The following is a 10,921-nucleotide window of genomic DNA, read 5'->3' on the forward strand; positions in this document are numbered from 1 at the left end:
CGAATGGATGTGTGCAGGCCAGCGGAAGACCTCAGCAAATATCTTGAAATAGTGTATTGGCTCGAAGACGATTGGAGTGTTTCTATCAAAACGAAGAAACAATTGGTAATTCCAAAATATAAGAGGAGGCGCCATCCCTTCAACAAAGATGGCAAAGAAGGAGATTGTCAAACACGATTTTGATGTCGAGTACCCGCTTTGGGGCGACATAGATAAAAGCAAAGTTCAGTTCAAGAAGCTAGACAACGGATACTCGGTCTGCTATGGAGACGAGGAAAGGTATGAGAGTGAAAACGGGCGGGGATATAGATCGCGGTCCATGTCCTTTTCGCAGACCTATGGAGGGAGGAAGCTGAAGGATGCAGACATGCAGATTGAAGGAGACAAGATAAAGGTGAAAGGATGGTTCGACGATGAGAAATAAAAGGAGTTTATTGGTATTTTATCTTGTACAGGACTATTGTTGTTAGAACAAGCGTCAGGACAATAAAGCTCCTCAGGGTGTTAATCAATGGATAGAACCACGTCTCGGTCTTGTGCCATAGTTCAGAAGGTAGGGAGGAGCTTTCAATTCTCTTCTTGCAGTATGGACAGAAGGGCTTTTTACCAAGTAGGCACCATCCCTTGATGCAGTCCTCGTGGAAGGAGTGACTGCATACTAGCGTATGTATCTTGACTGTCCTGTCAAATGATTTCGTGCATATCATGCACAAGGAATTATTGTTTCCCTTTCCAGGAACACCGTCCTTACTATAGAATCCCGTGGATATCGCCACAGTCTCGCTTAAGAAGAAGATGACTTCTCTACTCATCAGCCCGAAATACAGGAAGAATAGCAGGACAGAGAGCGCATATCCCAGGTATTCGGTTTTCAGATAAAAAAATGTGAAGGTGAGAAACTGCCCCAGAAATATCCCTAAGTTAGAGACAATAAACAGCGTTTTAAACGTAGAGTAGATATCTCTCACTGCATCCTTGCCAAATGGCCCTCTCAGTACTTTGAGTGTGTTGAAAAGTATGAATCCGCAAAACATTAGCCAGCAGAAGGGAAGGAAGTAGGACTGCATGTAAAGAAAAAATCCAGGAGGGAAAAACAGAAGTATCAGGAAGACGCAGACATCGTGGCTCCTCTTGTTGATCTTCTTCCACACCGTAAAGAAAGTCTGGATGATAAATGCGTATATAGATATCACAGCCATCCTCTGCAAAACATCCCCGAGGCTAGGCTGCCTTTCTATTATTATTACCTGCCTCACAGGTCTATACATTCCTCTCTCCTTATATCGACCGGTGTAGCTGGTGGTCTCAGCATCGTCGAAGAAGAGCTCGTTATCATGCCCTGCCGCCTTGCTCTTTTCTGAATCCTTGCTTTTTTTCCTCTCGATGGCATCATGGTTGGAGTTCTCGTGATTTTCCTCCTGGCTCATTCAGGGCATTAACAAATGGGTTTAGATGTACGATTTAATCGTATGATCACAGAGAATAAAAAGGAGGCACATGCTTATGTCTCTAGCTGTAAGAAGTTCACGAGGGCCCTCTTAATCTTTCTCAAGAAGCTTGCCAAGGGAATTATGTATCGCCTCAGCTATTCTGTCAATCTCTTCATTGGTTACACTTAGTCTCTTCGATAACAAATGCCCAACGTCGCGAAGATAAATAGGCCTCAGCGTACCAGGCTTTTTGAGACGGCTGAGATGATCAAGCAAAAGAACAAAGCTTTTGTCCATCTCTTCTTTTCGATTCAGATGGCCTTGCACGTGTCGAAGAAGAATCTCCAGGATGCTATCGTAGTCATATATGGCTTCCTTTAGCTCTGATATTTCGCATATCATTGCATGCTCCTTTCCCTCAAGCTCCTTTAGACGAGTCATTCTCTTTTCTCTGCTCTTTTTGGCGGCAATGCGATTTCTTTCCTTCTTCCAGATACTTTTTATTCTTTCTTGATCGACTTGCTCAGGAGAGTATCCATAAATGCCTGTTTGGTGGAAGGGCTGGCATTCTTCCTTACTGAAGTATCTGTAGTTTCCTGGATGAATTTGTGTTTTATTCATCAGAAGGTTCGGGTCAGCAAAGTAACATGGATGAATGTTTGGTGGATATCTACCGTGCATGGTTCTATTGATATACTCCGCATAGGCGTTCTGGATCCGTTCATTGGCATAATTAAAATTCTCCTTTCTGTTTTCCATGAGTCTGTTAAGCCTCCTGCATTTATTTCATATAATCCAGTTTGGTGTCGGGTACATTTAAATTTTAATTACCCCAATAAATTTAATTGCTTAATTTGGTTTTGTTATGGAGCTCCAGCCTAAAATGGAGAGTCTGTTTGCTTCTATGATGGCTGGGAAGGCCCCTGGTTTTAGCAATCCAAAATGCTTGTCTAACTGGGTCTGGAATGCAAAATAAATAACCCCAAGTTATACACATCCCACTAACTTCACCTGACGCAAGACATGGCCAAGGACTTAACATGGAGGAAGTTTGCAAGGAACAGGAGGATGCAGGCCTCCAATCTGTTTCTTTCCCACGGCTTTATGATTGAGTCGTGTCAAAATCACCCATTTAAAACAAAAATTCTGGTCTTAAACAAACAACATAATGGAGACGATCAAGTGCGTTCTTGTGGGGGATCCATCAGTGGGGAAGAGCTGGCTGATAAGCACCTACATAACGGGCAGGAATCCTGAGGGCTACATCCCAACACTCTTCAACAACTACAGCAAGGTCGTTAACATGGGGGACAAAAAGTACAATATGACGCTATGGGATACAGCCGGGAGCGAGGAGTATAATAAGTTAAGGAACTTGTCGTTCCAAGAAACGGATGTTTTTTTGGTGTGCTATGCAGTTAACAACATTCTTTCGTTCCATAACACGAGGAGATGGGTAGAAGAGCTTGCAAGGTACAACGTCCCCATGATCCTGTGCGGGACTAAATGCGATATAATTGATGGAAATATTGTAGACAAAGAGCTGCCTGTACAACTAAGCAAGGAATACGGGCTTTATGGATCCATGGAATGCTCCTCGGTAGAACTTATAAACGTAAAAAAGGTCTTCGACATAGCTCTCGAAGCAGCTCTGAAACCTCGGAAAAGTAAGTTTAGATCGATCTGGTTCTGCTGCAAGTGTGGATAGATACACCCAGTCACCCAATAAATATTTTTATAATGTCATGGCAGGATCTTATTATATAAACACAGCCATTTGAGGGTTTCTAGAAATATTTCAGGCAGCCAGCCCTTTGGAATGAGGAGAAGACAGAGGAGACAAAGCTCGAATATATTCCACATGCTGACGAAAAACCAGATAGTCGAGCTTCGGGAAGCCTTCAACTTCATGGATGTAAACAGCGATACGTTTGTTGATAGGGGGGATTTGGAAAACTTTCTTGCATCGATAGGGTCACCTTTTTCGGAGAGTGAGATCGATGAAATGATGGCTGAGGGGGGAGACAGCATGACATACATGCTGTTTCTGACGATGATAGGAGAAAGGCTCAGCTGCACAGATTCGGAAAAGAGCATCTTCAATGCACTAAAAGAGTTTGACGATAACGGAGACGGTACAATTGACGAAAAGGTACTGAGGGAATGGCTGACGGAAAAAGGGGACCGAATGGCAGATGAGGATGTTAATTTGCTCCTAAGAGACTGCGTAGAAAATGGAAGAATTGACTGTAGAAGCCTTACAACCAAAATGAAATACGGGGAAATCATCAACGAATAAATCGTTCTTCTCCTGAACTTGTTGCATAGAAAAGAAGCAGAAAATTAAACCGTTTACTTCAACTAAATCCCTCTAGGTACGAGGTCCTGAACCCTATCCAACTCGTTCAGTATGACTGTTTGCTTCTGGCGTTCCTGGAGTGTGCTATCTGCATCTCTTAGGATCTTCTCACCCACTCCCTTCAAGTCCATCAAAAGGTCCATCACTTCTCCTTTGTTCTCTGTAACACAGAGCTTCCCTCTCCTATCCAGAGGGAGGTATGCCCTGTATATCCGGTCTAGCAAAGTGCACTTTCCCTCCTCTTTCTTGAACCGTCCGTAAACACCTCCAAAAATCTTTCTGTAGATCTGAAGGCACCCGTCTATTTTCGACTTAAGCTTTTCGGATCTCATTCGCAGTCCACCTATCTTCTTCCGCAGAAAGTCATATGAGTCGTTAATCCTCTTGCATGCATCCATTTGCAAAGACTTTCTGTGCTCAATGTCGTCTCCTTTCAGTAGCACAGGCATCATAGTTGGGTCGTTTGTCAAAGAAATGTTCCACAGGGTTTCTGGAAAGTCTAGAGGACGCACAAACGGCCCGTCAACCTTGTTGTAGAACACATACTTGAACTTGTAGTTGGCAGAAGAGGGGTCATAGCTCTTCTCAATGTTGTCTATTAAGGTTAGAAGCTCCTGGTCCTTCTGCGTCTTATATTCCATGGGCTCTGCTGAATAGCAGGGTTTAATGGACAGGGGAGTCCCAAGCAATAAATTTTAGTTTGTTTTCGCTGCAATAGACATGAGGCTGGAAAAGCTTACCATCACAAGAAAAAGAAGACAGGAGTACAGTGAGTTTATTGCTAACGACGCAAATTGGAATGAGCAAAGACTGGCACTAGTAAGGCTGTATGACATACATCAGATGTATCAGAATGCTGGGGTGGTTGGAGATGCAGTGCCAGACAGATCAGCCAAGTCGTCATTCAAGACTCCAAGGGGAATCACCATAGTTGGGTATAAGCTACATCTTGTCAGGTTGGCTCTTATCGACGGGCGTCCATTTAGACTCAACTTTGAGGCAAAGCGGTACCATTTCAACCAAACAAACATTACGTTCCTGCTTGGGATGATCAAGAACAAACCCAAGCTGGTTTATTCAATGCTTAGCAACGGCTTTCCTAGTAGCATCAACTCGCCGATATTCGGAAGCCCTGCGTTTCCCACATACTTCCATCTTGCATGTGCAATGCATTCCGACGTGCTGTCCGTCTTTCTAGAATTCTCCCCTAACTACTCTCTATGCTGGAATGGGCTTACTCCACAGATGATTGCACTATTTGGTGGTAAGTCTCTAGAGGCCAAGCAGCCCTTTAACTTCGTTTCAATGAAACAATATAGCCTGCTGAACTCGTTCAGAGGACTCAAGTTAGTAGAGACAGATGAAAAGCCCATTTTCCTGATAGATTTTCTGTGCATGGAGGGCGATATGGAGGGTGCCAAGAAAATACTCAGCAGAAACCCAGAGTTGTCCAAGGCCAGCAGGCTATGCTACCTAATCCAGGACGACATAGAATGGATCATGTTCCTAAGCAGGTATCAGACATCCGTGCACCAGGAGTTCAATGGGATTTCCCCCCTTCATCTAAGTTCCATTAATAACAACTTCGAAGGACTGGTTGCATTCGTGGCATTGGGATCCCACATCAACTCCAGAGACAGCCTAGGAAACACTGCAATGCACTATTGTGCAATGCTGCGGCATTTCATGTGCTTGGAGCTGCTCATCAGGCTTGGCGGAAACATGACCATGGTGAACAGAGAGGGAGTTAGCACTGAGGACATCCTGATCAGCCAGGGGAAGACCTTCGACATTAAAGAAGTGGATGTGGAGCTTCAGGAGGCTCTCTTCCAGATTCTAGGGGATTCTGTAGAGTTTAAGCATTACCTGTCGATAATCGACAGAATCAAATATAATTGTAGCCACACCATCGTCAAGAAGAATAGATTCACGATAACATCACTGCTAAATCTGCCGCATAAAATTGACTACACAGAGGACTTAGTGTGCAAAGTTGGAGGAATCAAGGAGGTCAAGAGAAATAAGTATTCACCGCATAGGACATTTCAGGTATTTTTGGATTACATTCAATAAAAGATGTCTCCCGAACCCTGGATGGAGGGATATCGAAGCTGCAGGGTTGTCATTGGAAATGAGGCAAGGATGATTCCGGAAGAGGAAAGGGTGATTCCGGAGCTTACACACGAGTGGAAAGCTTATGTCAGGGCACCCCTGGAAATAGTCAAAAAAGTTGAGTTTAAGCTACATGAGTCCTTCAGTAACAGACTAGTGAGTTCTGAACATCCGTTTGAAGTTGTAGAAAGAGGATGGGGTGAGTTTAGTATCCAGATAAAGATTTTTCTGTTCAATGGAGAGAAGGTGCTGACTAGCCACTTTCTACAGCTTCATGGTGACTCTGATGTGGTTATAAGCGAAAGAGTTGATGAGATTGTATTTAGGGATGACACTGGCAGTGAGACCATCGCTTCAAGCGAAGAAGAGGCTGAGTATAAAAGAATTGAAGCAGGAATAGTAAAGATGATACAGAAGCTTAAGGATGTTAATGGGTAATTCACAGGCACTAGACATGGCAAGTAGTGAGAAAGCGACTTATGATATAAGTATATGTTTGTATAAAATCAGCATCCAGAGATATGATATTAATAGGCACGAATTGGATAGAAAGAGGGGATTGCAACGTCTTAGAAAACTAGCATGAGGCCTTAGTTAGATAAGGTAAATGTAAAAGACAAAAGCATATTTAGGAAGAACTTGAAATCATGAAGCTTTTTTATCCCGCTTTTGTATAATGGCTGAATAGCTGCAGCGATTGAGCGGATTGGCGCCCTGCCCAGTAAATAAAGAATGTGGGAAAGCCATCAATAGCGGCACATTTCCATTAAGGGGTTCCATAGATAGTTGTGTTATTCAGAGGGATCTTATAGAGGTCGGTGTCTGTCTGTCAAGACTGAATATGGGATGTATAATCATCTGTCATTTTGTACCAATGCTTTATTTCCACCACCAAATTAGATTTCCTCCAAGACATTGCATTGAGAGATTGTTCTAACGAATCAGAGGCATTCCTAAAAGTATAAAAAGAAAGAAACGTGCCTTTCCAATGGCAGAGGTTTCAAAAAAGAGATGCGAACATAACTCGGATTCCCAGTGCGAAGGGTGCAAGGCAAACGATAAGGCCTGTGAGGCCAGGGATAAGACGAAGGAAACAGCAGGATCAGCCAAGGACAAGACAAAGGAAACAGCAGGATCAGCCAAGGACAAGACAAAGGAAACAGCGGAATCAGCCAAGGACAAGACGAAGGAAACAGCAGGATCAGCCAAGGACAAGACAAAGGAAACAGCGGAATCAGCCAAGGACAAGACGAAGGAAACAGCAGGATCAGCCAAGGACAAGACAAAGGAAACAGCGGAATCAGCCAAGGACAAGACAAAGGAAACAGCAGGTAATGTCAGGGACAACGTCGAGAATAAGGACAAGAATGAGGTTTATGAGAATATCAAGGAAGGGGGAAGTAAGGCATGGAATAAAACAAAGGAGGTTGCGAACAGCATGAAGGATGGAATTAAGGACCTCGCCAATAAAGATGAGCAAAAGAAGTGAATAAACATCTTTAGCTTATTTTTTACTTTTTAAATATCAGTTAGTACATAGAAAGGGCAGTTTCTTGGAATGTGTGAAAACAACATCCCTCGAATAACCAGGAGGAAAGACGAGTATTTACTTGAAGTTTTTGAGCTATTCATCACTATCATGAAGTAAGTGGATGGCGCTATTAAGAATAACTGTGGATGGATGTACTATAAATACATGGACAGCGGTGAGGACGGGGGTAGTCATTCTCCCGTGTAATAGTAGATAGAAAACTCATTTTGTACAGGAAATATTTTGTACAGGAAATACCTCTCCTTGAGTAATCTTATTGGGGTAGGGAAGGAAGGTGGTGTAACGACAAGAAATATCCATGGTTACTTTCAGATGTACATGGTCCTGCTGGCTTTCATTCTTGTCTCGGTTAACTCTAGATGGTTTTAAAGTCTTTGTATTTTTCATAGTGGGATGCGTAAATTGTTTGTATGTGGGTTAGATGTGTTTGAATGAATGTATAGGCACTACAACTAGTTGTTCTGTCTCTCAGATATTAGGACTGCTGAAGGAAGCAAGCGACTATTGTTGGTAACCGAGAATGTACATTGAATGGTTGTGAGTTGATGAGACAGGTCAGGGTGTAAATAATAAATAGATAGGCCGGTTATTTATTTAGAATCTGTTGATTGCCGGCAAAGTTTTCGCACTTCTCTTTGATGATGTGTAAGCATGAAAGACCAGCCATTATATAGGAAAATGTAGTAAAGCCAAGAATGACGAAAAAGATAAGTAATCTCCATCTTACAACAGACTCAGAAGTCTTTTTGTTTGGAAAGTATTTTTCCTTGAACGATCTTGCCAGAATCAGAATAGCAGAGATGATGGAGAGGTAAGGGTAATATTCAGGATTTCTAGTCAGGAATATTGGATACGACATGAGGAATAGCAATGACAGTAGTTCTACAAAGGCTGTGATGCCAGTGTCTGTGAATGAGGCGGTTGTAAGATCACAAGAGGTATACAGTAGGTAGGTAAGTGATACGACAAACGAAGAGGAAGGCATAGAGTAGACACCCAGAAGACGCTTGCTCCATTTTTCAATAGGAAGTACAATGATTGAAAGGATAGAAATAGCTGCAAATGTAACAAGAAGAACATTGAGAAGGTGGTAAAGTATGCCGGTTTTATGGTGTGCTGTCCTACTGCTGTAACAGAGAAGAAAGTATCCTGCTGCTGAGTATGAGCAGGGGAAAAGCAACATGACCACCTTGAGAAGAGGACTTGTGTCGAAATCGTTCTTAGTGAAAGTGAAGTACATAAGCATTGGGAGTGCAATGGACATAAGTGCTCCGAGATCGCTGAAAACCGTTCCCCAGCATGCTTTGGCTGATCGCTTGCTATTCTGCTGCTCTCTAGTTTTGCATTCTTCTATTTCGCATGAGATGTCCATACAGGACAAGAGGGAATACAACACTATATATTGAATGCTGATGAATAAGTGCGGAAAACAAAGTGCTTAAGTTTGAGTAAGGAGCTTATCCTATGAACTGGCATTTCCATTTTCGGATAATTATCTATTTATCGACTCTTGGAATGTGATGTTCTTAGACTTTGTAAGCTCATGCAAACAACAGCTGAAGATGCAGTAGTGTGCGGTGATTGGGGATGTGAATATAGTGGAGTTGTTGGTGATTGATCTCCAGCACACTTCACTTAATGGCTCTTCGCATAGGATGACTGAAGTTTGTAATGTTTATTTATTAAAGATTTTCTCTCTGTGTCTCATTTTGCGTGGCGTGGATATTGAAGTTCTTAGCATAGAAGCGTGTCAGAGTTGTGGAGATGGGGTCTGTTCTTTCTATTAGATGAGCCAGCATGATGTTAGTGTTTGTGAAGTGATGCGTGTGTGGTGTTATGCGGAGATCTCGCTTGCGCATGGGGTTGTGCGGTGGAGAGATTATGTTGCCGTGCTGTACTATGTATTTTGATGCGCCGCATCCTCGGTTATGCTGTAAAGACGATCTACCACGATGTTATTTCCCGTGGTAAATTCACAAAGACGAGAAGGATGGTTGTACATAGTTTTCTTCATGGCATCACATGCTTGTTTACTTGTTAAAGATGCTGGATGAAGTTGGAGATTAATGCTTAGAAAGTATAGACATCACCATGATATGGATGGTAGTTGTAATGTAGCTTCCAGATATTTAGAGAAGTTTGTCTCACCACAAAAAAGGGGATGATGGTAGATTAAGTAAGGAGGAGGACTTACCCTATGCGATGGAAGCATATAATATGGATATTAATTACTGTGATTGATGAGATGCACTGCTCCTCGGAATTAGAAGGCGCCATTTCTTTTGAAGGAATGACGGGCTGCGAGAGTCGAGTAATATTGTTTCCGTTTGTATTCAAAGGAAATAACATAGTAATATCACCAACAACAAAATATAATGATTTGAAGAGAAACACTAGAGATACAGTTATGGGTTTCGTTAGTGAGATTTCCTTTATGATGTGGTATTTTCTATTTGGTAGGGTAAAAGGTAGTGACCGACTTGAAAGGTTGTTTGATGTAGGTATGAAAGCATACTTGGAGGACATATCTATAGGTACATCAAAGGTGTGGATGAATGGAAACAAGACTTTTAGTGAATTGTTGGAATTGGTTTATGAAAGGCTATTCCAATGTAATGAGAGGGAGGGTGGGCATGTAACAAGGTATGGAAGGAATATTATAGAAGAGGTTGATGATATGATAAAAAACATCGCTGCTGACATAGGCAAAGAAGAAGAGGAAATGTGGATAAAGGCTTTAAACGACCATAGAGAACACGGGGTGTCTCTTTGTAATAGAGAGGTGTGGAAGCAGGTAGTCAGTGTTGAAAAGATAGTCTGCAATATATGCAAAAGAATCTGTATTGATCTTAAGGAAGAAGAGTTACTAGGATTAATGGCTGAGGGGAGTGTGAGAAAGATTTTGAAAGCAAAATTTGGTGAAGAAAAGGTCAGTGATATGAGTTATCTAGAATTTGCCGTTGTTGATATCAGTCTATTATTAGATGCACACAAAGAGTATGGAGAAGAGGTTATGAAGGAATTGGTTAAGCAGATGCTGCTGGGGAAGAATGGAAAGGAGATAAACAGGAGATATGTTGACAAAGTTGCAGGTGTAGTCAGGGAAATACAGAGAAGAAGAGAAAGAGAGATAGAAAAGAACCTGAGGGAGCTGCTAAAAGACGAGGAGAAGGCGAAGAGTAAAAAGAAAGGGAAGAAGAAAAAGAAAAGGAGTGCAGGAGTCCCTGAGAGTAAGGAAGAGGAGAAGAAGGAGAGCGAGACCGAGGAAGTTGAGGCAGGTGAGGAGACGGAGATGCTATCCGAGGAGGTTGGAGGAGCACGCAGGAAGACAGGTAAGAAAAGCGAGGGTGGCCGGAAGCGCTACAAGATCCACAGAAGGGTTCTCCGGTGGAGAAAGAGCCCAGAGAAGATCAAGGAGGAGTGGGACAAAGGAAGCGAAGAGAGGTGGAGGGGAAGGTCTCTTGAAGA

The 10,921-nt window shown here is 42.5% G+C and overlaps 10 protein-coding genes across 10 annotated transcripts; 6 read left to right on the top strand and 4 right to left on the bottom strand.

Moving 5' to 3' along the window:
* Nucleotides 1-148: 148 nt before the first annotated feature.
* Nucleotides 149-424, top strand: ECU03_1535 (uncharacterized protein; the record flags this gene model as incomplete). The annotated part of the gene is made up of 1 exon (NM_001415571.1): nt 149-424. One exon carries the CDS (start codon nt 149-151, stop codon nt 422-424), a length of 276 nt encoding a protein of 91 aa, NP_001402478.1.
* A 7-nt stretch (nt 425-431) lies between these two features.
* ECU03_1540 (uncharacterized protein) lies at nt 432-1,427 on the bottom strand (the record flags this gene model as incomplete). Its single annotated transcript, NM_001041026.1, has 1 exon — nt 432-1,427. One exon carries the CDS (start codon nt 1,425-1,427, stop codon nt 432-434), a length of 996 nt encoding a protein of 331 aa, NP_597662.1.
* A 111-nt stretch (nt 1,428-1,538) lies between these two features.
* Nucleotides 1,539-2,189, bottom strand: ECU03_1550 (uncharacterized protein; the record flags this gene model as incomplete). Its single annotated transcript, NM_001041027.1, has 1 exon — nt 1,539-2,189. The coding sequence occupies one exon, from the start codon at nt 2,187-2,189 to the stop codon at nt 1,539-1,541; it is 651 nt and encodes a 216-aa protein (NP_597663.1).
* A 409-nt stretch (nt 2,190-2,598) lies between these two features.
* ECU03_1560 (Rho-like GTPase) lies at nt 2,599-3,138 on the top strand (the record flags this gene model as incomplete). Its single annotated transcript, NM_001041028.1, has 1 exon — nt 2,599-3,138. One exon carries the CDS (start codon nt 2,599-2,601, stop codon nt 3,136-3,138), a length of 540 nt encoding a protein of 179 aa, NP_597664.1.
* Nucleotides 3,139-3,249: 111 nt separating this feature from the next.
* Nucleotides 3,250-3,729, top strand: ECU03_1570 (myosin regulatory light chain; the record flags this gene model as incomplete). The annotated part of the gene is made up of 1 exon (NM_001041029.1): nt 3,250-3,729. One exon carries the CDS (start codon nt 3,250-3,252, stop codon nt 3,727-3,729), a length of 480 nt encoding a protein of 159 aa, NP_597665.1.
* Nucleotides 3,730-3,791: 62 nt separating this feature from the next.
* ECU03_1580 (uncharacterized protein) lies at nt 3,792-4,430 on the bottom strand (the record flags this gene model as incomplete). The annotated part of the gene is made up of 1 exon (NM_001041030.1): nt 3,792-4,430. The coding sequence occupies one exon, from the start codon at nt 4,428-4,430 to the stop codon at nt 3,792-3,794; it is 639 nt and encodes a 212-aa protein (NP_597666.1).
* Nucleotides 4,431-4,509: 79 nt separating this feature from the next.
* On the top strand, nt 4,510-5,862 carry ECU03_1590 (uncharacterized protein; the record flags this gene model as incomplete). The annotated part of the gene is made up of 1 exon (NM_001041031.1): nt 4,510-5,862. One exon carries the CDS (start codon nt 4,510-4,512, stop codon nt 5,860-5,862), a length of 1,353 nt encoding a protein of 450 aa, NP_597667.1.
* A 21-nt stretch (nt 5,863-5,883) lies between these two features.
* ECU03_1600 (uncharacterized protein) lies at nt 5,884-6,339 on the top strand (the record flags this gene model as incomplete). The annotated part of the gene is made up of 1 exon (NM_001041032.2): nt 5,884-6,339. The coding sequence occupies one exon, from the start codon at nt 5,884-5,886 to the stop codon at nt 6,337-6,339; it is 456 nt and encodes a 151-aa protein (NP_597668.2).
* Nucleotides 6,340-6,889: 550 nt separating this feature from the next.
* On the top strand, nt 6,890-7,390 carry ECU03_1610 (uncharacterized protein; the record flags this gene model as incomplete). The annotated part of the gene is made up of 1 exon (NM_001041033.1): nt 6,890-7,390. The coding sequence occupies one exon, from the start codon at nt 6,890-6,892 to the stop codon at nt 7,388-7,390; it is 501 nt and encodes a 166-aa protein (NP_597669.1).
* A 649-nt stretch (nt 7,391-8,039) lies between these two features.
* ECU03_1620 (uncharacterized protein) lies at nt 8,040-8,825 on the bottom strand (the record flags this gene model as incomplete). The annotated part of the gene is made up of 1 exon (NM_001041034.1): nt 8,040-8,825. One exon carries the CDS (start codon nt 8,823-8,825, stop codon nt 8,040-8,042), a length of 786 nt encoding a protein of 261 aa, NP_597670.1.
* Nucleotides 8,826-10,921: the final 2,096 nt, after the last annotated feature.

Source organism: Encephalitozoon cuniculi, chromosome III (genome assembly GCF_000091225.2).
Source record: "Encephalitozoon cuniculi GB-M1 chromosome III, complete sequence".
Taxonomy (NCBI): Eukaryota; Fungi; Microsporidia; family Unikaryonidae; genus Encephalitozoon; species Encephalitozoon cuniculi.